General features: G+C 38.3%; 1 protein-coding gene across 2 annotated transcripts in view; it reads left to right on the top strand.

Annotated features, from left to right (window-relative positions):
• Positions 1-3,999, top strand: part of TMTC2 (transmembrane O-mannosyltransferase targeting cadherins 2) — a 437,531-nt gene extending 433,532 nt beyond the window's left edge. For both annotated transcript variants that reach the window (XM_032346873.1, XM_032346877.1), the window contains one exon: positions 1,328-3,999. In XM_032346873.1, coding sequence (XP_032202764.1) covers positions 1,328-1,507 — 180 coding nt within the window. In that variant the 3' untranslated portion in view covers positions 1,508-3,999. The remainder of the gene's footprint in view (positions 1-1,327) is intronic.
• Positions 4,000-26,505: the final 22,506 nt, after the last annotated feature.

Raw genomic sequence — 26,505 nt, 5'->3', positions numbered from 1 at the left:
CCAGACCTCTTAAAATCCATATCTGATCATCTCTTTCCAGTTGGTTTATTCTGAGCTATTCAGCCCTGCCCCCAGCATTTGTTTTTGTTCAGAAATAATTGTTTTCACAGTAAAGAGTGGACTCACTTGAATTTAGGTGAAAAATGCACACATTTTGTGAAAATACTGAATTGCAAAAATAATTGTGAATTATTTTACACTGCATCACAGAGTTGTCAGGACAATTAATAGTTGATACCATCTGTAAAATGAAAGCACAATCTTAGCATAAACATTTTTAGTTTTATCTGATATTTGAAATATGCATTTGTGTAAGTGCCAAAATATTAGCTGCTCTGTTAGCCAGAAAGTTCCAGCAATAAGACAAGAGCAGAACAGCCTTTATTTGTAGATTGGAAGCAAAGTATTTTTTCTTTTGGGAAGGACTTTTTTGTTGTTAATGAATGAGAATTGGGGGATGGAGACCATTGTGTTAAGTTAATGGTATATAACTCATATATATAGATATATTTTTTTTAACATGGCCTTTCATATGATAGTTTTGTATTGCAAATATCACACATTACAAAAAATTTTGTGTTGGAGAATCACAACTACTTTTAAGCAAATAATATAAAACTTTTCTTACAGAAGTTATATTTTTATGTACTATATTATATCTGTTTTGGTATGTTGTTATTTTGCTGTATTTATAATAAACATTCACCATTAGAAGTTTGAAAGATTGACTTCACAAGGAGATCTTTGTCTCATTAAACTACTTGGCTTAGATTTGGAAAGGATGTTAGTGGTTACATTTGAATTTTTTTCCAGGGTTTTTACCCTGAAAACATCAGTAAGATTTTACAAATTTTTAACTTATTTACTTATGTTTGCCTAAGTGGCCTGGGATATTGCTAAGGAGAGGAAACAAAGAGTGGGTAGATGTAGATTTATCAGGTTTTCCAACTTAATATTTCTTGGCTTTGAGTTGAAAAAAGAAAGCGCAGTTTTATCTGAAAATGTAGGACTTTAACCTTTTTTCTCAGGAAAGTACAGTCTGACTAGGTTACTAGGTTTTCATATGTAACCTGTGCTTTCTCATTAAAGAAGAATATTTTTCAAGCTGCCTGCCCTGTTTAAAGCACAAAGTACACCAGCTGTTTGAAAACTTTTTTTTTTCTTCCTAGTTATCTTGGTCTATTTGTATAAATTGTTAAATTGCTTCCATAAAATGCCTCCAGACATAAGGGAATCATTTGCATAAGTGGATGAAGATTTTTGTCTTCCATGAAGGAAAGCTTGAAACAAGACTCTTAATCATTTTCCTCCCTCTCTCTGGTTCCAGTATCCGGCAGCTCTGATGAACCTGGGGGCTATTCTCCATCTCAATGGCCGGCTGCAAAAGGCTGAGGCCAACTACCTGCGGGCGCTGCAGCTCAAGCCAGATGACGTCATCACGCAGTCCAATCTCCGCAAACTGTGGAATATCATGGAGAAGCAAGGTTTAAAGACTTCCAAGACTTGACACCGGAGGGCAGTACCTCGCCCTCCTCCATATTAGGAAGCTGGCTTCAAGAATGAACAGAACTTCCCAGCAGTGCTATGACAAGAGCTAGTATGGACTTCAAAACGGGGGCAGAGGTCACTGAGGTCACTGCCAGTATTCACTTCATTGTTGGAGCCATTAACACCAAAAAGGGGAACATTGGAAACCTCCTGAAGGCTGTAATTGTTACCCATAAACTATAAACCAGAGCACTTAAAACAGGATCTTATGGCCTTGGGAGGGTGGGGGAGGGCGGGGCGGGGGGGGGGGAGGGAATCTAAGTTACAAATTTTGCTCATTCTTGAAAGCTAATTTAGAAATTATATTGTTCCTTAAACACTGTGAGAGGAAGTCAGAGGGTCTGTTCAGCCCCGGTAAGCTATTAAGATCAAGTGTTAATAGGGAATGATTCAAGTGTGGCGTGAATCCCAGTGAGCTGGCCAGTTGTCCTGACGCTGCTGTCTTCCCTCTTCCGGACAGCCTGCTTATCAATTTCTGAAACTTAGGGAAAAAAAAAAAATTTTTTTAAGAACATCAGGATCTGTCAGAATCTAGTTATTTCCTGACTATTGCACATAACATTTTATGATTTGGATGTCACAGTCTTCATTTCTTTTGGACAGCATTTGCTTTTCATGTTCTGAGCAGAGCTAACTACGTTTCACACTGGTGTTGCAGGACGGGTTGGGGAGACCTTAAAAGTGTCGGCAGGCATTTTTTATTTTAATGTCACCAACATATTCCCCCAAACTGCCTTGGAGAATTCATTGTATTAATTCTAAGGCTTTTGAAATGGCTCTTCCTGGTTAATGCACATGCTTATATAAGGATTACATCTAAAGAGCTTAAAAGTGATCTAGTTCGGATAACTAACCAGCAGCTGATAGACAAAAGGGAAGGTGCTATGTGCTTCCCAGATGTTACTGACTTAAAAAATCAAGTCTGCGCAAAGAAGTGTATCATAATGGCTGCCAATGATTTTATATTTTAGAAAGAGTTGGTATAAAATGCTAATCCCTTTCTAATAGGTTCCTAAACAGCAATGCTGCTGTTTTTAAGGAGTAATTTTTACTGGTTTTGCTCTTCCTATAAGACATCAAAAAATGACCTATTTTAAGCGATAGTAGAGTATAGCATCAACCCGTGTGTTTCTAGGTCTTCTGCCAAGTGCTTTTTTTCACAGTTGAATGCTAATTTCACTAGCATACTGGTATTTTACTTCTTTACCTATTAGTAACCACTTCAGTGATCATTACACAAGTAAAAATGAAGTAGAGAAAAACATTTATCGAACATTTTTTTGGCTTGGAAACTTTGCTACTAAAAATTAACTTTGCAAAAGGGTTCACTATCAACTTCATAGAGAAAGTAGCTATAGAGTACCCTGCATATTTATTTATTTATTATTCTACCATAGCAAAATAACAAAACAAAACTTGATTCATTAAGTCAGTTCTTTGTAACTGAAAATTAGCTTTTCCTCCTTTCCTTTAACACTTCATGTAAATATCGGTCAGCGTCCCCACTAAAAGGAGGCTGGACATACATAGTACATCATCTTATGTTTTCTCCATATTTTAAATGTTTTCCTACATATCTGAGTAAAGTGGGATAAAGAATTTAAAGTCGTGTTCCTATGGCATTAGTGTTTTTTTTAAGAAGGGCAGATGTAGTGAGAGAGGTCTGTTAATGGCATTAATAAAAAGGCCTTCCTAATGTGTATATTATTTCATAAACATTTTTCATGGAAGGGGCCAAAAGTTAAATTATAACTAAATCACTGTGTGTTCAGAATTATATTTAACATTTAACAACAGCAAACCCGTGGTCAAACCAAAAATGTGGGTTGAAGTGTATTTTTCATCTTCTAGTGCATTGGCAGTTGCTAAAAAAAAAAAAAGTAAGTAAATAAGTAAGGAATTTAATATAAGGATATAGAGATAAATTCAATGTCTAACATTTTTATTTATTTAAATAGTTATTGACCTATGATGACTTCCTAGTCTTAACATTTTATGTCTTTTTGTTGTTCATGTTCTTCCTTTCACACACTTGGTTCTTAATAGGTTCGGTGATTGCACCAGTAGAGGCACTTCATTTTGACCCAGTTCCCAAGTAGCATTAATAATTGGGCCTGTGTCATAAAATGCATGGATCTTTAATAGCTAAATGTCCCTGACACCTTTCACTACAGGGCTGGGCTTAGTAACTGACCAACGTGGGGGGAGGTTGGGGGGGACTAAAGGTCACGGTCAAAAAATGTCTCCGCTCAGGGATTTATGGTGGATTATTGCAGACAGTGCTAAAAATATAGAGCACAAGACAAGTTTACTAAATTAAAGTTTTATTTTTTGAGAAACTGTTATTTGTATAAATTATCAAGATTTGTAGGCTTTCCTTTTGTAGAAATAATTGTTTTATGTGCCAGAGAATTTCAATTTTGTTTTCAACAATAAAGCATTGATAACAAACGTGTCGTGTAAACCTTTTTTAAAATCTATAGCAACAAAACTTAACGCTGTCACGGATTTTAACAGAAATTGGAGAAAGTTTGAAAAAGGTAGAGATTGAGAGTCAAACAGAGACACATCAAGGCTAATGTATAATCAATACTGTACAATAATGTACATAATGTATAATCAATAATATACATATCAATAATCATTATCAATTATCAATAATCATTAACGTGTAATACTTATGATATTAATATTATTAATAGCAATAAAATTAATAAATATAATTATCAATAATCATTAATATGTAATAGTTATAATAATATTAAGAGTTGCCTGTAACATCCAATTTGCCGCTTTCCAAAAAAGATGATGTAATTTTTTTGTTTTATTGATGAACTGTAGAAAAGTGTTAGGAAATAGCCCAAGCATAGCCCATTCTCTGCCTCATAGGTCATTTAGTTAAAATGGTCATATTTAGAAGACCCTGATTCTCTAGTCATGATCCTAGAAGAAAGCACAACCCTGTTCGGTTGAGAGACTTAGGTATGGCACATTCAGGTATCAGTTACAAGAAAACCTTGGGTCCTAGACAAGGTGCAAACTGGCAGAAACTGGCAGAAAATTTGATCATCTTGTTAAAATTGTCATTGCATAGTAACATAATTACATACTGCCTGATAGCTTTATTAATGATAAAATTGGGAGTGCCTGGGTGACTCAGTTGTTAAGTGCCTGACTTCAGCTCAGGTCATGATCCCCGGAGTCTGGGGATTGAGCCCCATGTGTCAGCAGGGTGTCTACTTGTCTCTTTCCCTCTGTCCCTCCCCCTGCTGGTGCATGTGCACATTCTCTCTCTTTCAAATAAAATCTTTAAAAAGAAATATAAGGGGTGCCTGGGTGGCTCAGTGGGTTAAAGCCTCTGCCTTTGGCTCAGGTCATGATCCCAGGGTCCTGGGATCGAGCCCCGCATAGGCTCTCTGCTTAGCAGGGATCCTGCTTCCTCCTCTTTCTCTACCTGCCTCTCTGCCTACTTGTGATCTCTCTCTGTCAAATAAATAAAATAAATAAATAAATAAATAAATAAATAAAATAAAATCTTAAAAAAATAGAAATAAAAAGAAAGATAAAATTTAGCTATAAGATAAGGGGAGTATTAGTTTGTGAGGAAGGTCCCTCATGAGTGGGTTTTGGTTTCTATTTCATTGATTTCTGCTCTGATCTTATTATTTCTCTTCTGCTGGGTTTAGGCTTTCTTTCTTGTTCTTTCTCCAGCTCCTTTATGTGTAGGGTTAGGTTGTGTGCTCAAGACCTTTTTTTGTTTCTTGAGAAAGACTTGTATTGCTGTATACTTTCCTCTCAGGACTGCCTTTGCTGTGTCCCAAAGATTTTGAACAGTTGTATTTTCATTTTCATTTGTTTCCATGATTTTTTTAAATTCTTCTTTAATTTTCTTGTTGACCCATTCATTCTTTAGTAGGATACTCTTTGTATTTGTATTTGTACATGATACACCATGTATTTGAATTCCTTCCAACTTTCCTCTTGTGATTGAGTTCTAGCTTCAGAGCATTGTGGTCTGAAAATATGCAGGGAATGATCCCAATTTTTTGGTACTGGTTGAGACCTGATTTGTCACCCAGGATATGATCTATTCTGGAGAATGTTCCAAGTGCACTAGAGAAGAATGTGTTTTCTGTTGTTTTGGGATGGAATGCTCTAAATATATCTGTGATGTCCATCTGGCCTTGTTTGTCATTTAAAGCCTTTATTTCCTTGTTCATCTTTTGCTTAGATGATCTGTCCATTTCAGTGAGCAGGGGGTGTATAAGTCTCCTACTATTTTTGTATTGTCAATGTGTTTCGTTGATATTATTGTTAATTGGTTTAAATAATTGGCTGCTCCCACGTTAGGGGCATAGATATTTAAAATTGTTAGATCTTCTTGTTGGAAGACCCTTTAAGTATGATATAGTGTCCTTCCTCATCTCTTATTATGGTCTTTGGCTTAAAATGTAATTTGTCTGATATAAGGATTGCCACCCCATCTTTCTTTTGATGTCCATTAGCATGGAAAATTGTTTTCCACCCCCTCACTTTAAATCTGGAGGTGTCTTTGGGTCTAAAGGAATTTCTTATAGACAGCATATCGATGGGTCCTATTTTTCTTGTCCATTCTGATACCCTGTATCTTTTGACGGGCATTTAGCCCATTTACATTCAGGTTAACTCTTGAAAGGTAGGAATTCAGTGCCATTGTATTGCCTATAAGATGACTGTTACTATAGATTGTCTCTGTTCCTTTCTGGTCTACTAGTTTTAGGCTCTCTCTTTACTTAGAGGACGCCTTTCAATATTTCCTATAGGGCTGGTTTGGAGTTTGCAAATTCTTTTAGCTTTTGTTTGTCCTGGAAGCTTTTTATCTCTCCTTCTATTTTCAATGACAGTCTAGCTGGTATAGTATTCTTGGCTGCATATTTTTCTCATTTAGGGCTCTGACTATCGTGCCAGGCCTTTCTGGCCTACCAGATCTCTGTGGATAAGTCTGCTGTCAATCTAATATTTCTACCGTTTTATGTTAAAGACATCTTGTCCAGAGCTGCTTTCAGGATTTTCTCTTTGTCACTGAGACTTGTAAATTTTACTATTAGATAATGGGGTATGGGTCTATTTTTATTGGTTTTGAGGGGGGATTCTCTGTGCCTTGATTTTGGGTGTATTTTGGTCTATTAGAAAAAACTACCTCCCAAAATTTTAAAGAAAGAAAAACATATATACACAAAAATAAGAGTAAACACGATGAAGGAATGGAATATGATTGTAAAGATGAAAGTTTAAAAAGATTCTAAAAAAAGGAATTGATAAGAAATTGGTTGAAAAAAGAAAGAAAAGAGGAAAGAATGTGATCAGGCTGGAGAGTAGAACAAAGCCAAGATCCTGATTTAGGGTATATTTTGATTGGAAGAAATTGTATCCCAAAATTTTAAAGAAAAAAAAAATCTATATGTATACAAAAAATAAGGTTAAATACAATGAAGAGATAAAATATGACTATAACAATGAAAATTAGAAAAGATTTTTTAAAAGGTGTTGATAAGATAAAATAAAAAATGTTAAAATAAGAAAGAAAAATTAGAAAAAAAAGTTTGAAAAAATTTAACTTTGAAAGACTAAAGGATCATGGGGAAAATCCATGAATTCTATGTGTTGCTTTCCCCTGCCTCTGAAGTTCTGCAGTTCTCATTGATCAGTGAACTTGATCTCAGCTGAATGTTCTTGCTAATCTTCCGGGGGAGGGGCCTGTTGCAGGGATTCTCAAATGTCTTTTGCCCGAGGCGGAATTGGACAGCCCTTGCCGGGAGCCAGGCTGAGTAATCGGCTGGAGTTTGCTCTGGGAGCTTTTGTTCCCTTAACGCTCTCCATAGAGCTTTGGAGGACAGGAATGAAAATGGAGGCCTCCGGATCTCTGGCCCGGAGGAGCCGAGAGCTCAGGGTCCCACTCCTCAGTGCGCCCTCAGAGAAAAACAGTCCTTCCCATCTCCCTGGTCTCCGGCCACACTCCAACCTCACCCAGCCTGTGACCAAGCGTTTCTGTCTCTGGCGCAAGGCCTCAAAACCAGCAGATTCCTGCCCCACACTCTCAAGCTGCTCCTCCCGGAGGAGAAAGGTGAATCTCCCCGGATCTGCTGCTTGTTGGGGTTTCTGTTCGAAGAACAGTGGCCTGACTGTGCCTTGGGTCACGGTTTAAGGTAACCCCAGCTGAGAGCCCTCTCCTCGGCTCCGTCTCTGTAGCCAGCTTCCCTGCTCTGAAACCTGGCAGCTCTGCCCCACTCAGCCACCCCCGATCTTTCTGTGACCCTGTGGGAACTGAGAACACACTGACTCTGCGAGGGCTCCACCCCCCTGTTTAGACTCTGGAGTGACGTCCCTCAGTGGAGCAGACTTCTAAAATTTCCAATTTTGTGCTCCACTGTTCCATTGCTTGCCAGGAGCCAGCCTCTCCCCCATGGTCTCTCTTCCCATATATCGCCTTGCATTCACTTCTCTGCACATCCTACCTCCCAGAAAATGGTTGATTTTCTGTTCCTAGAATTGCTGCTCCTCTCTTCACTCTCCTGTTGAGTTTGTACCTGTTCAGAATGGTTTGATACCTATCTAGCTCATCTCCTGGGATCTGATGTCATTTCAGTCTCTGACTCCACCATCTTGCTCTTCTGACCTCAAGGTAAAGTTTTGACCTGGACTGAAAGCCCTCTGTTCTGAAACCAGTACAAGCAGGGGCCATGCCTTTCCTTTTTGGCACTGTTTCTTCAGCCTGGCACACTGGTGCTGAGTAGAACATAAAATAACACTCTAAATGAAAGAATTCTATTACTAGCTCATGATCAACCTGATATATTTTTTAAAACTCTTTTAATAAAAAGTTGAAATTGGGGCTTCAAGAACTCTTTGCATTTGATATTTTCATCTTAGGGCTGCATTTTCTCATAGTGTTTGTACATTTCTAGTACAAAGAAAGGAAATGCATCTAAGTCTTGGTTATTTTTTGCTATTACAAGGGAGGAAACTGGGTTTGTAGGGATAATTTAAGAATGACAATGATTCCAATTCGTTTGTATGTACCTTTGGAATATGAGTTTCTACTTCATTTACATATTTTCAGTATTATAGAATTTTCTTCCTACTATTTAAATCTCGTGGGTACGGCTAGAAAACTTGGGTTAAGCATTGGACCTGCCACACACTGGAAGGAGAGAACAAGCTCAAATGGCCATATGAGAACAGTGTACTCACTCTGTTCTGCTGAGTTTTGCAATAGAGAAAGATGCATATGTACCAGGACTTGAACCTTTCTTGCTGTGTCATTTTGGGTGGTCTTCCTGCAGGATGTAATCAGAGAAGCCTTAGCGTTGGCTTTCATTCCATCTGCCACTTCACCACATATAGGCCTTCTGCTGTTATTTGTAGAACTTTGAGATGGATTTTTCCCCCTGCAGCACTGCTGGGATTTGAAGTTCCATTACCTTGAAATTTCTGTGACATTTTTCTTCTAAGTTTTTCAAAATGTTTCCTCAACTTTTTACAACTGCTCTCTGATGTTATTGTGTTATTCATCTACTTCCAAAGAGTGGACAGAGAAACTTTTGTTTAGCTAGAAAATTGTTGGCTACAATAAAACGTTGCAAATATGAGACAACTTGTTGGGGTCATTAATAAATTCTTAGAGGGATCTAAGAAGTTAATATAGTATCTGAAACAGTGCTAGGGAGAAGTTGCTAGAGATCCTAAAAGGAGAAGGTCAAGGTGGAAAGAGAAAGGATAGGCACTTGGGGAATTGACTATTAACTGACACTGGAACTAATTAAATTTTTGTCATAGAGGTAGAGGATCTACTTAGAACAGTTTGAGACTGTCCTTTTTGGTTGCCCAATAATCTGTCATTGTATTGCAAGGGGGGAAAATGTTACAAATAAGAGAATGGTTTATAATACAATCACAGGAGAGGCTGAAAAAATGTTCAGCCAGTTGAAGACTAGACTAGAACTGGTTTTCTATTCTGATCTGAAATATATTGAAATTTTCTCCTGCATTGTTTGGATTTGACAGAAATTGCTCTCATTCAAGACAAAGCTGTCAGCATTCTCCAGTCGGATGGAGAGAATAGAGTTCTATGTTTCAAGTAATAGCTGAAGACTTCTAGAAATACGTTTTCTAATGATTTCTCTCATGTCTCTTCCTTTTCTGTCTCAGAAGATGCAAAGGAAGTAACTCCTCTAAGAACTTCCTCTTGGTAATATCATAGAGCAGCTAGAGACTCTAATGAAGTTGTCAAAACTGTGTACTAAGAAATCAAGCAGTTTGATTTGTTTTCAAAAATGCCAAAAATCTCATAGAAGTATTTTGCATCTGGATAGTTCTTTTGTATATTGTAAAAGATTATTTATGACCAGAAAATCAAGATTGGCAATGAAGGAGAGAGATGAGTATGTATGCATGGGAAGTGGAAACAAGTGATTTTCATGTAGCCTTTTGTTCTAATCTCCTTTAGAAAGTAATGGCCATGATGACTCTAACAATAATAACTAGGTTTTTAACTGTGCAGACATTAACTTATTAAATTACATAGAGCCAATTAATAATCTCAATACATTTTCATTTTTTAATTCTCTTTGTGCTATTTTAAATATGTTGTTATGCTTAATGTTTGGCTGCTTTATGTTTCCTTTGCAATAGGCTACTTTTCTGTAGATGTGCCTTGTTTATACTTTATGATAATGACAATTTGAGAAATTTCCCTGGAACTACAGTGTTTCAAAGCATATTTTTAGAAATTTGTCTTATGCGACCAAATATTTCAATATTACTACATTTTATTAATATTTAACTGGATAATTTTATATTAAATGATACAGTAGAGTTCATCAATATCAGGTTTTACTATATCCCATTGGGTATAACTCTACCAATTGCCCTGTCAATATTATTTATAAAATGTGACTATACAAGCAAAGCCTGTCTCATTCTACAAAGTCAAGGAAATTTTGGGTAATCTGTTGTCACTTCTGTTTATAGAACTAATTACTGTTTGAACTTGTATTTGTTCCAAAATTTTGCTCTGTGAATGATGCTGAAGATGAGTTGGTCTGCTGTTTCTCAGGTGGCCACAAAGTGATCCTCATAGAAATGGCAGTAGTGTGACATCAGAGGAGTGAACACAGAATGTGACCTCTGCAGCTGACAAGTGAAAAGACCGATAGTTTGGGGCAGTCGGAGGACGTAGCTAAACTTACACACCCACAGTGGATCCAGTGTAGTAGGAAACATGTTCAAGTACAAGCTGCAGGTCACATCCTTCATGGCCCAATACCAACCATGCAGGGTTTGTGAAAACACCTCTTCTTTGGAGCAAAGTGTGGACACAAAGCTTGCCAGGAAAGATTTGATCATGGATTCTTAGTGGATTGCATACATGGAAGATACTACTGCCTGAAACTCCTATGTCACTAAATTCAGTTTGGGTTCCTTGCTTAAGACATGAACTCTTCATGTTAGAATAAATTTATGAAGCGTACCAAACCAAACACAGCTGGTCTAAGTAAAAGTGGTATATGGAAGTATTAGGGTAGATTAAACCACTTTCAACGATCCATTCCTGTCATCTGCTGACAATGCTTCGTTATTTTTCTGACGTGGCCATGGTGCATCAGTGATCCAAAGTCCATTTACCTCTTTTACCAGAAACAATGTGTAAGATTACAGACACAAACATATTAGGGGGTAATCATGAAGACATTGGTAAGTTTTTCTTTTTTTATTTTACTCGAGTCTATTCTATGTTAAAAAAATGATTTTGGAGCATACTAGCTACTACCTGAAAGCCCTTTAGAGGCCAGAGAATAATTGTAAAGTATGGATAGCATGTCATTTTCCTACTGTGATATAATAACAGTAAATATATTTGCTACAAATCTTTATGATCATAGCCTAATCTATTTGATTCCTTTTCAAGCTTGTCCGCCTTCTTTCTTTTATATACGTGTGCACGTGCACACACACACACACACACACACACACTCTCTCTCTCTCATTGTGCGGCTGGGAAGTCTGCAACTAAACATAAGTCCAAACATTTGATCCTCCAGAAAGGAAGTCATTATGAGGAATGAGACATAATTTGAGGTGTTTTGATTAACAGAGGAAATAAAGAGAGATCAAAGCTTTTGTCCTTGGGTGAGTGATTTAAATCCAGACAAGCAGGAGTCAAAAGGAGATGAGGGCAGACATTTCTTAAGATACTGTTATAAACACCTTAGCAAATCTCTTTTCACACTCTCCTATGCCTGTCACAATCAAGCAGCTGCTGTGATTCATCGAATCACTCTTTTATATAAGGCACTTTCTTGTCCTTATTTTGGAAAAGAAATTCCACTCAGATAAAGAGAAGATAGGAAAAATGTATATTTCTTGCTCACCGTTTTCAGAATAAGACTAATTACCAAACTGATTTTTAAATGTCTTATTTTTAAATGTGTTTCTTCTTGGAGACCTTAATCAAATGATCAAACAATATGGATTTTCTAGTACAGAAAATAACACACCAATTCTGAGCACTGATGAAAATAAAATGACCACTGGACCACTTCAATTGTATCACCTTTCTTTGGCTTTAGCTCCCCAGGTGATATCGTATCTCAAACAAGGCAACTCCATTCAACTTGCCCCTTGAAATATCAGGGCCGTGGGGCCTTTCCCATAGATATAAATCTAAATGAACAGAGTTTCATTTCACGCTTTCACTCTGAATATTTTGTTCTTATTATAATTGTATTTTCTGTATGCAGAGCATTGCAGAGTTTTCAAAATGCCTCATATTTTTTATATTTAGCTTTTAAAACAATTTGGCAAAGCAGGCAGGAGAAACATGATTATCCTTAAATCCAAACTCCAGATGAGGAAGAAAAGCACAGAATAGCCATGTAACTCACCTAAGATCACATTCAGAAGGAAGACAGGTCTTTCTCCTAATCTTAGGACTTTAGCCTAAACCCTGGATAGGCAATAATGGATATGGACACAATCAATACACTAGGGGTGTTTTGCTCCCCTTTCTTATTTTCTTAGTTTCTGAGGATCAGATAGGATTGAGGAGTGTTTCCATCTGAAAGACTTTCACTCAGAACTGGAGACCAATTGCAATTATACACCTATATGGTAGAAGGATTGGGGAACAAGAAGGGATCATTCAATTATAAGAATGCATAGAGGTCACAAAAAATTTTTTTAAAAGATTTTATTCATTTATTAACTGACAGAGATCACAAGTAGGCAGAGAGGCAGGCAGAGAGAGGGAAGCAGGATCTCTGCTGAGCAGAGAGTGGGATATGGGGCTCGATCCCTGGACCCTGAGATCATGACCATGTCAAAGACAGAGGCTTTAACCCACCGAGCCACCCAGGCGCCCCTAATGTTTTTTTTTTTTTTTTTAATCAGCCACCTTGTTACCTTTATTTGTCAGTGGTGGGCATTCGGTATCCATTGCTTCTTTTTAAAGTATTGTACCTCTTGAGGCTTATTCTTGTAATCCAGGTGTCAGCTGAGCTCTGCCTGATGTTTGGCCATGCTGTCTTTCATGGGGTGTTTGGTGTGGCTCCCTAGCTTTTGTGAATACCTACCTTTCATATCTGAGTCTCTGAGCCCCTGTTTCTTTTGTTCTCTTATGGCTTTTTACATTCCCACCAGCAATGTATGCAAATTCCAGTTTCTCTTCATTTTCACCAACACTTGATTTTCTGCCTTTTTGATTATAGCCATCCTAGTGGATGGGAAGTGGCATCTCATTGTGGTATTTATTTGCATTTTCCTAACATCATATCATTTTAATATTTAAAATTTTAATAACACTAAAGTTTTCAAGTGAATTAGGGGAATAAGCAATATTGTAAAATATTGGATAAAGGGACTATTTTTCTCTTTTCTCTACATAGCTTTAATGTTATTAACTAATTAAGATAATGCCTAGCTTATAAAACTAACTCTCTTGTGGTGCTTGACTAATGGATTCTTGCAATTCATCATGGTAGAACTAAGAAAAAAAGACCCCCCTTATTATGCACCATGTTGCCTCAGAACAGTTATTTTTCATATCCCTTATCTTACAACCTTATCCCATTCAGCTACATTTATACAAATAATTTTAAATGCCTCCTACTGCAGAATTTAATTTTGATTGATGGAGACTCAGTCTCAAACGTACAAAGAGTGTGCTGCTGAGGGAACCAAAAAATGAGTCAGTTGTTTAAGAACATGCATATTCTATTTCACCTTTTAACTTTAACTGGAGATAATAAATGAACACGAACAAAATAGTCCATATGCCAGACTTTTGTTTTTGAATTTGGTACATTCAGTAAGATTCTTTTTCAATTAATAATAAACAGTAAACTCTGAATCTGCAAATAACTGATATATATATAATTTGTAAGGTGATTAAAATTAATCACTTTCTGCGCAGACATCTATGCCAAACCCTATTAAAAGTTTCATCAGTTTAGGAATTTCTTATCTAAAGGGTCTATTTGCCCTCTCTCTCCCCATAATTGTCTTCAATAGAGTGAACTTGATTAATGGGCTGTTTCATTTTTCAGGATAAAGCTAACATTTTCCTTTTCCCAGCAATGCTAGCAAATTACTTGATTAATATCAAAAAGCTCTCATTCACACATAACCTTTGAATAAACAAGTTGTGATACTGTTGGCAGCACGCTAAGAGGGATTCCTGTAAGTAGGCTATAAAGGAAATTGCCTTTGTAATTCAATGTATAAAGAGGGAGCCTGTTTTTTGCTTTTGCAAATCTTCCCTCCCCCACTGCCAAGTAGAGAATGTATAATGATACTGAGCTAGAGCAGAATGCAGAATATCCTTTTTCAATGCTGGGGTTCCATTTGCATTTCTCTCACCACTGGAAGCCCAGGAAGAAAACTGTGAAACATTTATGGGACCTGAATGGGATTTCTAATTCATAATTTTGGGAGGTTCTCCAGCTTTCCCCTGCAATGTGGCAACAGAGAGTCATCAATCCCATATTAATTGAAAGATATCCCTCCCAAAGACTTCTGATATTAATTACACAAAAACCTGTGCCTGGATACCAGCTGCTCTAATGGAGCAGAAGAAAGCCCTTTATGAATTTAAAAAAAAAAAAAAATCTAAGTTGAAGTGGAAAGAAGAGAAAGGAATTAAAATATTACAGACTGATCATATACCAAATACTTCTTTTTAAGTCCTATGCATGTGGAAAATAAAACTTATTATTAGTTGCAACATTGTTAGTTGTCTATCTAGTAGTCATTTCTTTGTTAGAGACAACTGTTAGAACACCAGCTTTGTCATAGCTTTTTGCCCAGACTAGTTCATGGGTTACCATTGGTCCCAGCCAGGGATCAACAAACTATGGACTCATGGGCCAAATCAGGCCTGCCATCTGTTTTTATATGGCCTGGGAACTAAGATTAGTTTGTACATTTTTGAGTAGTTGAAAAAAAAAATCAGAAGAAGAATAGTGTTTCATAATATGTGAGAATTATATCAAATTTCAGTGTCCATCAATAAAGTGTTATTGGAATACAGCAACACTCAATCATTTATGGATTATCTATGGCAGCTTTCATGCTAGAATAGCAGAATTGAGTGATTACAACAGAGACTGTATGGCCTGCAAAGTCTAAAATATTTACTATCTGGCCTGGTAAGGAAAAAGTTTGCCGGCCCCTGGTCGAAGCCAATTGTGATAGTCCTGTCTCTTGCTTTTCCAGGCCCCAATCCAGCTGGCAGTGCCCATGTGACAATGAAATGCAAGCAGAGGTCTGCTGGGGGAAATTCTGGAAAGGCTTTGCTTTCTTCATAAAAGGCTGGCATCTTAACACCCCTCAGGTCTTGAAAATAAAAGTGAAATCTGGATAAGAGAGCAACCATCTTGCAACCATGGGCTGATGAATATAGTAAAAGCCAGAAAAAAGAAAGAACCCCGAGTTCCTGATAAAATATTTAAGCAGCTGAACCAAGGCCAATACCTGCTTTACTGCCAAACTTCCCATTATGTGAGAAAAATTGCCCTTGTCTGTAAGGCAGTCTTCATTGGGCATACCATCACCTGCAGGCAAACACCCTCCTCACTGACATTCCCCTCTCTTTCTGTCCTTTAGGCACAGAACCTATTACTCTCAATTGCATCAGAAGCCTGTGGAGTCCAGAGGTCACTTCCTGATATTTTTGAAAAATGCAGTAAGCAGAAAGCCATCTAATCTCTCCGCAGGTAAAGACATTTGAGTTGGCTTATCCTAACAAACTAGTTTCCTCAGTGGCATTATCTTGATACCTGGGAAATGTTGCGAGAACAGTCTATTTTCCTTTGTCATTACAAACAGTTCATAGCAGAAGGTCATCTACATGGATGTTGGTCGTGGCACACTATTCCCTGCCCCCACCTCCCCTCCACCCGAGTTACACCTTCTGCTTTCTACATGGATGTTGGTTGTGGCACACTACTCCCTGTCCCCACCTCCCCTCCACCCGAGTTACACGTTCTACCTTCTGCTTTCCGATAATGTTTAGGTTCAAATGCTGCTCCATTCATTACCTAATGTATATTACTTCAGTTTACATACTCAGCTCTGGATGCCTTAAGGACAAGACCATGTCTCATTGATCTCTTTATTCTAGCATCTAGCCCAGTGTCTCATACATTATAGGGGATGAAGGAATGAATGGGAGGATGGTAGGCAGTAGGCAGTTGTTTGATAAACAAATACAATGTGGACACAACAAATATATTCTTTAAGTTATCAGATGTTTACCCAAGTGCCTATTCTATGACCTCTTCTGGGTGATGGGGATAACGTGATGAGTAAAACTAGTATCAACATAAAAGCTAGCATTTATTGAGTACTTACTAAATGCTAGATACTACTCTAAGCACTTTACAAGTACTGACTTATTTAACCCTAACAATAATCCTATTTTCATTCCCATTTCATAAATGAAAAACCTGAGACACAGAGATGTTAAGTACCTTGCTCTAAATCACACAGTGATTTGGACTTAGTGGACTTAATGTGATAGACTTAGGACTGGAATTCATATCCAGTAGGTCTAGTTCCAGGATATTACTTATTTTCTTACACCATATTTTCAAGCTGCTTGTCTGATACATGAGGTTTGGGGAATACAGTATGAAGAAAGCCACCGCCATCCATTATGGGATTCTAAACCATAATAACGTAAGATATAGTTTATACAGTGGGAGATCTAGATCTAGCATGCTAGGTTTTAAATCCTGGCTATAGTATGTACTATATAACTTTGACTATATCAATATAACCTCAGTTTCCTTTTTAGTAAGTTGGGATCATAATGTTTTCTAACTCAAAGAGTTGTTGTATGGATTGCAAGAATTAATGCTTGTAAGAGGACTTAAAACCATGCCTGGAATATTTTAAGTGTAAACAAGGGTTATTATTGCTGTTTTTATGGATGCTTTTATAATTATTACATTATAATAACAGTAATAGCCAGCATTTACTATCTGTATACTCAGTGGACATGTAATCAGACCATAAATGGTCTCACAAATAATTATATAATGACAAATGGTGACTCTGCATTAAGCAGGTAGATTAGTCAGCATTCTCTAGAGGAATAGAACCAAAACCCAAACCAATAGAACAGGTTAGATAGAGAGATAGAGCTATCATAAGAAACTGGATCACAAAATTATGGATGCTGAGAAGTCCCAATAGGCCCAAGATTTGCTGGAGAGGCAGAAGAGCCAATAACATTAGTTGTGGTCTAAGTGAATCTGAAGGTGGAAGATTGTTGCCCCAGCTTGAGGATAGGCAGAGAGCAAATTCTCCTTTATTCAGTCTTTTTGTTCTACTCAGTCCTGCCATGGAATGGATGAAGGCTGCTTGCACTAGGAGCATACTCTGTTTTACTCTAACAATTTGAATGTCAGTTTCATACAGAACACCCTCACAGACACACTCGGAATGATGTTTCAGCAAATGCCTGGGCACCTGTGGCCCAGTCAAATCGACACCCAAAATTAACCATGACAAGTCCACCTCTTGTTACCTTGGTACCAATATGCTTCTCCACAAACCATACTTAATCTCTAAATACAAACAATAACAAGATCGTAATTCCATTGAACATGACACCTCAATTCCACAGCCAACCAGAAATGTAGTAAGCTCTTCCCTAGAAGAGAAAGCAAAAACCTTGAGTGATGTTTATTCCTCTCCTTGATAGTCCATAACATAAGTACTATGATGTAAATTGACAATACTGAAATACCATGATATAAAGTCAATGCACCTTATGTCATATGAGCATATAAGAAAGCTATATTTGCTTAGTATTGATGTATGTATATATATATCACATACACACAGAAACATATTCATAACAAAAATGAGGAGTAAATAGTCATAACAATTACGGTCCTTATTCTGTAACCAGTCACATGGTCATCGCTGGTATTTCTAGCTACTTTTTCCCACTACCCATACTGTATTCCCTTTGCTTTTATCAGGCACCTCAGCTGGCCTTTTTCACCTGTGGGGTGACCTAAACCTCCGTTCCTGAAGTAGTCCTGCCAGGATTGGGTTGTTACCATTTTCCATTGACCTTTATCACAGGGCATGGTCTTACTAAGGGATATCCTAAGGGATATCCTCTATTCCAGACATACTTTCTCACCTCCATTTTGGAGTAGTAGTCCAATTTGCCCTTGGTGGTCAGGGTTAATCACCTGAGCCAGTCTTGTTGATTCTGAGTCATAAGGAGTTTAAAGTGGACGGGCAGCATTCTATTTTTTTTTTTCATTTATTTATTTTCAGCATAATAGTATCATTATTTTTTCACCACACCCAGTGCTCCATGCAATCTGTGCCCTCTACAATACCCACCACCTGGTACCCCGACCTCCCACAACCCCTCAGATTGTTTTTCAGAGTCCATAGTCTCTCATGATTCACCTCCCCTTCCAATTTACCCCAACCCCCTTCTCTCTAACTTCCCATGTCCTCCATACTTTTTGTTATGCTCCACAAATAAGTGAAACCAGCATTCTTGACTTCCAGTTCAATGGAGTTGTATCTCCTAATAAAAGCATTATAAAAATTATTGTATCTTTAAAAGCATTCCTTCTCTGGAACTCAAACTCCTAGGGCGGTAGAGCATAAGGTGACAAGAATAGGAAGCAAAAATTTTGCTCTTGAGTCATAGGCATAGCTCAGAGATATTATCGGTTTTGTTCCAGACCATCCCAATAAAGTGAATGTCGCAATACAGTGAGTGTCCCAATAAAATGAAGGTCACAGTAAAGTGAGTCAAATGAATTTCTTGGTTTCTTAGTTCATTTGAAAGTTATTTTTACACTACACTGTAGTCTATTAAGTGTGTAATAGCATTTACGTCTAAGAAGGTTCTACGTAATAAAAGGAAATGACACAACAAGAACCGAAGTGGAGAATCATGAAAAAGAAAACATGAATACAAATGAAAAGTTGAGACAAGATAAAAAGATTGGGAACCAGGTTTTTGTTTAATTCCTCAATATTAAGTGAAAACCGTCAGGAGAAAATATAACAGAAACAATTCTCTTAACAATTTTCATGGGCTATAAGGTCAAAATGAAGACTGAACTGGATTTTCAGGAGCCCCAACATCCTATTCCAGGTCTGTCAGCCTCTTCAAACCAATTAGGAGTCCATGGTCTCAGTGTCCTCTCATAGAAAATGATACATCATTGGTAAGAATCGGCAATCTTTAAGTCTTTCCTTGACACTTAACCTTGGAAAATTAAACCTTTCAAGTACTCAGTTTTTAAAATCCGTTAAATGGAGATAATGTGGAACTTAAACTATATATGTGATCTCTTCAGCAGAACACTCCATGACATTTAAAAATTTTCTATAATGGGAGCTGTTTAAAAATAAGGTATTGAAGTCAGTGATCTTTAAGTTCCCACAAGGCTCTAAATTCTGATTCTTTGAATTGACTCATTTACCATGTGAATGTTAATAGCTGTTACTCTTTTATAAGTTTTATGAGAAGAATTTATCTCTGAATTGCACAACTGATAGCATTCTTGGCCTAACTATTGGGGAACCAAAGTAAAATAAATACAAACCTTCAGCAAAACTGATTGTAAAAGCTTGTAAATCCTTATAAAAGAATAGGCTATGGGTGAAAAGCCTTGCCTTGTTTTCAAATAAACTAAATTTGAGACAAAAACTTGAACCAAAATATTATAGGGTAAAAGAAAAGCACATAAGAGCTCTCTAGCTCTCCCATTTTCTGTTTTGAAAAACACAATAATAATTCTAAAAAAGAATGAGAAAGCTACTCTGTATCCCAAGAAATAATGACAAAAGGATAACTTTTCCAGTGAATGCCACTGAAGCTTGTAGGAAGAATAACGGAATACTTTTTCCAGGGCAGATCATGGTTTGCCATATGGGGTGGGGAGTACTGGTTTACAGAGATGGGGTCTGCAATGAATAGATGCTGCCCAAAGGATAGAAGAATCGGGGATGGGATAGAGACCAGTCACTCCACTAACTGAAGACCTACTAAGTGATTGAAACTGTGCCACAAGCTTCCCTCTGTTTTCTAACTTAACCCTTTCATCATTGGGAAAAGTTGTTCAGTTCTTTCTAATTAAGCAGGAGGGAACCAAGATTATAAGAATTACAAAGATTGAGTCCTTGTCCAGGATTCAATGGCTGGTAGATAAACAGATACATCACGATTAGAAAAGGAGTTTGTCTGACTGTAAAACTTGCACTGTTTCCCCTCTGCCAGTCTGAGAGGCTGTTTCTCTTTGGAAGCCAGCTGCAAACATACTTCAGCCAGACTTGCTGCCATTCTTCACCACCGCAGCAGTCGCCCTCCTCAGGACTGGGATACAAGGTGGTTAGCTGACTAGGCCCGGGGAGGAGTATACATCCGTTCCTTTATCCCCTTGATGGTGGGGGGGAGCTTCCAAAGGTGGGAAGCAGCAGTAGTGAAAATAGTCTAAGCAGGTCCCAAGGATGCCCACAGATGGCGTCTTATCAGTCCTTTTTCTCAAGTTCTCTGCAGAGAGGGGAGAGGCTACTGCCAGTAATAATGTTAAAACCAGTTTGCACGCAAACAGTATTTGTATCATTCATAGAGAACTTTCATGTACATACATTTTATACATATATGTATTTTGCACACACACAATCCCATTGATCTTCATGGCCATAATTTGTGTTTTGTTTTATTTAAGATTTTATTTATTTATTTGAGAGAGAGAGAGAGAGAGTAAGAGATAGGATGAGAGCAGAGAAGGTCAGAAGGAGAAGCAGACTCCCCATGGAGTTGGGAGCCTGATGCGGGACTCGATCCTAGGACTCCGGAACCATGACCTGAGCTGACTTAACCAACTGAGCCACCCAGGCGCCCCCATAATTTGTGGTTTTGATGAAGATACTAAAATAGAGGGATCTAACGTGCTAGCAAGTGCAGATACAGACACAGACTACTAACTCTCCTAACTACTTTCTCTCACAATCCCAAAACTCCCTGGAAGACACCTGTCTGTTTTAATAGAATTTGCCAGTTTCACAGGGGAATTGCAAAGCTTACTTCCTATTTGAAATTAAGATCCTGTACTTCCTCAGAAGAAAGCTTCTATATACAAAACATAATGGCATAGTAATGAGCTCCCTTGACTAAATCAACCATCTATGCACACCCTCAAATATTACCCTCCCTTGGCTTCCTACTGTGTCCACGGTAAAGATCAACAGGAACAGTAGGAGGCTGGGCGAGCATAGAAATTGGAAGTTCAAAAAGGTTGAATTACATATAAGAATAAGCCCTTATGAATAGTGAAATCTTGGTTTAGAAAAACCACCTTTTTTGGAAGAGCCCCAGGGTGGAAAGAAGTGACCCTGTTACTTAGATACAGATCTGAAACTACAAGCAATCTCTCCCTTTTTAGTTTCTTGTCTTTCACAATGTGTGATCCTGCTAAAATCGTCCTTAGTCAATTGAACATCCATTGAACAAAAATATAGATGGCATTTTCAGTAGGTAGGAGATACTGAGAATTTATTTTAGATGAAGGTTCTCTGTTTCATGCTAATTGTATTTGATCACTGATATCTTGAGAGAAGTGCAAGGTATTCATGGGAGTTGGAACTAACATGTTTCAACAGTTTGATGTAAGAAATAATTTCTATCCACCTAGTATTTGCTGACAACAGATGAGAAACAGTGCTGTGCAAATATAATAGGAAAATCCCTTCTGGGGCTCCTGATGAATCATGTAGCAAAACATGAGATTTGGGTACAATGATCGACTCATTTTTATTTCTTTACTGAAAAATATCAGGAGTTAAAAAAAAAAAAATGGAAGACCAACCGAGTTCATCACAGATACTCAGAATTATAGATGTGGGGAAAAGAAAACATCTATGGCAACCATTCTGAACTAATACGGAAAATGAAACATTACTTGATCTCAGATTACTTCTTTTAAATCAGCTTGGGAAATGACATAACCATATTTAATTCCTCTGAGAAGAATTGTTCAGTTCCAACCATCTGCTAAATTAAGCAGCAGTGATTATAATGAACATTTACAACAGACCTGATTCAAAAGGGGATAATAACTTTATGTATAAAACAAAGTCCTGGGAGGCAATTGCAACCTAGAAGATGAAGATCAAAATTAGGAGAACAGATTTTTCAGTGTACTGGAACTCTAGGGGTGGTGAAGGTCAAAGCGCACCTCACATTTCCTTAAATTCTTTATTTCATTTTAGGAAAAACAGCCACCGAGTTCCAGCAAACTACCAGTTTTCCAGATTCTTTCTTTTACAGTGTTTCATTAGACCCCTAGTTTTCTTTTTCTTTTTCCAAGTGGTAATACAGATTTTGTTTCTTCACTCTCTATTTCCCCCCTCCTCTGTATAGAGGAAAGAATCTCCACCATAACTTCTGACAAATGTAAGAGGAGCCAATCTCCCAACTACTGGTAACCCTGAGAGATGTATGATTAATTAGTCTAACAGTCTCTTCTTCGGCCCTTAAAGGGGTGTTCAATGAGTCTGCCATTTTCTGGCATTGTTTATATATATGTGCAAGTCCACACATGTTTTCCATGGAACCAGTTGCCTTGGATCAGTATTACTGAAGGAAAATAATAATGGTAATTATAATAATATAAGGAGGAATAATATAAAGAGGAAGAAGAGGAAGGAGGAGGAGGAGGAGGAATAGTAGTTGTTGTTGTATGGCTTTGCCTGCCCTGGAATGTTGCCTGTGTCTATTCTTCAACCAAGGGAATCTATTTTTATAGCACAGGGTGACATTATTAAGTACTGAGAGGGACTCCTCATCAAAAAAAAAAAAAAAAAGTATTCATGTGTAGCCCCAAATTCACAGAAAATAAAATCCCTTAGTTCTTTTTCCTCCAAATGCCAACAAAGCTAATATAGTAGTGGCACTAAGGCATCTGAGAGAGAACTAATTTATGTTTTACATTTTCAAAGACATAGTTCTAATTATGTGGCTGCCCCACTGACAGAATATGAAAGCCAGGTAAAAGACTGACCTCCCTCTCCTTCCTTAGGCACACACCCACCAGTGCGAAAGATACTCAGTCTTTGCAGTAGTCTCACTTATGAAACTCCTTAACTGCACTTTATGGTTTATGGAGCAAAGAGGTCTGGAAATTGATTAAAAGCACTAATTACTGTAATTGTATTTAGAGATGTGATTGGCAGGGCCGATCCCAGTGAAAATGCAAATAGTTTCTCCTGCTCTAGGAACATGCTCACATATTAATTTGCTAGAATTAAAAATTTTAAGATTACATAATGCCCATAATATTCAGATTAGGAGTCCTAGTGAGTTTAATAAACACAGAGCTCCTAAATGTTCTTCCTTCCTTTTATATCATTAACTGTACCCAGTGGAGTCAAAGTAAAGGTTGAACAAGGCTTTGTTCCACTTTCTGGGATTGGCATCCTTAATGCTGCATGGCAGTGATTCATTTCAGATAATATTGAGCTTTATGAGACCCAAAGATGTATGAGAATCTGCCTATTACCCATCCATCCATCCATCCATCCATGCATCCATCCATCCAAAACACTCATTCAGCAAATACTTCTTAAATCACTACCATGTTCCAGGCATATAGTAAACAAGAAAGATACAGTTTCTTCCCTCATGCAGCCTCTACTCAAAAGAGATTACTGAAAAGAGTGATTCGATACTTTTGACAGTCACCCTTAGGTTCAACGGCAAGGCAAAAATTTCACCGACGTGCCCTCCAGCCCCCCCGCCCCAGCCTCCCGATGACGTTGTAACTGGGGCAAACGGAATCTAACGGTCTTTCTAACGGTCTTTCTAACGGTCCCCACACTCCAGCAGCAGCTCTGAGGCAGAGGCCCCAGGCCCCAGAGACCACGCCGCTGGGGTGGCGTCCATCTCTGTGGTGACCAGGGAGGGTTTATGCCGTCGCGGAGATGACAGGCAGGAGCGTCAAGAAGGGGTAAGTGCTCAGCGAAAAAGCTGGGGGCGAGCCGCAGCCATAAGAATGACGGGTAGTGGGGCGCCCGGGTGGCTCAGTTGGTTAAGCAACCGCCTTCGGCTCGGGTCATGATCCCGGAGTCCCCGGATCGAGTCCCGCATCAGGCTCCCAGCTCCATGGGGAGTCTGCTTCTCCCTCTGACCTTCCAGCCTCTCATGTTCTCTCTCACTGTCTCTCTCTCAAATAAATAAATAAAAATCTTAAAAAAAAAAAAAAAAAAGAGAATGACAGGTAGTTCTGCTGAAAGACGTCGTCTTCCTCACAGGGCAAATGTTAAACTGAATCTAATTGTGCTTGTTTCAAGAACAGAGGGTAGGGACTGTTACTTTGACGTTCGGTAAAGCTATAGAGAAAGAAAGTGAACACCTACCAGCGGGAGAGAAGGGAAAAGGAGAAATACCCATCTTAGATCTCCCTTTCTGTTCTCGAAGCAGCCGGCATCTGGGGTTTCCCTTCTCCCCTGGGGCATTGCCCTCCCCGGCTTGTAGGGCCCGCGAGCTTGTCCTCCTTGCCGGGTCTGAAGACGCGCTCCTTCTCCCCCCGCTCTGTTGCTGCAGATGCCGCTTGGTCAGAAAGCAATAAATTTGCAAGTAAACAGGAATTTACAATCTACTTCAATGTTTATATACCAAAAATTGTCTTTCCGCTTTCCTTTTCCCCATGGTTGGTCTGTGCTGAACTGGCTCTTCAATTTTGAGGCAATATTTGCTCTGTCTTGAAGAAGAACCAGGTTCATCGTTGAGTGGATCTTGTGGAAATGATTGCATTCAATGAATTATTTATCAAAACTCTTGGGGATATAACCGCTGCCTTGACAATAACATAGCTTTTGAGTGAATTATGGGGTCTAGGATGCTGGCCCCAAGGAATTTCTAAGGAGGGCAGGGAAGTATTATATTGTATAACAGCACTAGGGTAAGAGCAAGAAAAGGTAGAGAGATGGTAGTTTCAAAGAGCTGCCTCTTTAGGCTGCATATGTTTTCATGATCTATGCTTGGTTTATATTCAGAAAGGGCATTCTGGCAGTGAAATAATTAACAGAGTAACTAAAACAACTAACCAAAATGTGGGAATTCAGTCAATTCAATGACTTAGGATCAGCTAGACAAAATAACTCATTTTATCCAAATCAAATTTTGGGGTGGGGGAGAGATATTTCCAGATGTCCTTATTCAGCTCTGCACATATACATAGAATAAATAAATATTTTTTTAAGAAGTAGAACAATTGGGATGCTTGGGTGGCTCAGTGGGTTAAGCCTTTGCCTTTGCCTTAGGTCATGATCACAGGGTCCAGGGATTGAGCTCTGCATTGGGCTCTGCTCAGCAGGGAGTTTGCTTCTCCTTCTCCCTCTCCCTCTGTACTACCCCCCCCCCCAATAAATAAATTAAAATCTTAAAAAAAAGAAGTGGAACATTTGCAGCTGCTGCTAAGGTATAGACAAAGTTGAATACAGATGTTTTTACGGAAAGCCATAGATTGTCGGCAAAGTTTGACCTCTCTCTGCCTTAGATTTGCCCTTATTTGAAGATTTACTACAACCTGCGTATCTGCATTTTAAATGCAACTTATGGTATATGCCAAAAAGAAAGAGCATATACGTATGATTTCCAGCTCTGCCACCTCACATGGAATCATGACAATCTTCGACTCATCAAGTCTTTTTTTGTGATCTAGTGACAAAATTCTCAAGTGTTTGCATGTTAGGGCAGTGACATGAGTATTAATTGTTTCTTCTTATGACTCTACCTACCCACTCTGATTAATTGATACCTTTCCACAAGGACTTGTAGAGTTCCTGACCAAGACATGATATTCTACCATTCTGATCACTTCCCTGAGTGTCCGAGTGATGTCTCCTGTCTTTCAAAGTTTAGTGTTTGATTCCAGATCTGGTTGGTCCTACTTGTTGCTTAGAACATTGTGTGTGCAGTCCCTGTTCCATCCTACGGCAACTATGACACCAGAGGTGGAAAGTTGACTTAATATCATCTCAGATCACATGTACTTCCATCAGTCACAAGGCCTTGCTGATCTATGCTCTCAGTATTTTACAGATCTATGGCAATGTGACTCTTATTTTTACTATTATGTTTAAAACTTCTGTGCCTTTTGCCCTCGATCTCCCACGGTCTACTGGGGGTTGGGAACTGGACTGTACAATCCGGAACCCACTACTTAGCATGACTCACAAATGTTTCTCTGACCCTTTCATTCTCTGGTGACTAGTCATTGTGCACCTATGCACTAGGCATTGTGCTAGGTGCTGGAAATAGAGTTTTGGACAAGACAGACCTCATTTTTGCCCTAAGGGGGCTAAGGGAATGATAGATACGAATAAGCAAACCAATTGATAAATTATTGTTTAAAGATAGATGTTGAAGAA

Source organism: Mustela erminea, chromosome 6, assembly GCF_009829155.1.
Source record: "Mustela erminea isolate mMusErm1 chromosome 6, mMusErm1.Pri, whole genome shotgun sequence".
Lineage (NCBI taxonomy): Eukaryota > Metazoa > Chordata > Mammalia > Carnivora > Mustelidae > Mustela > Mustela erminea.
Note: the sequence above shows the minus strand (reverse complement) of the source record. Positions and strands in the feature narration are given on the sequence as shown.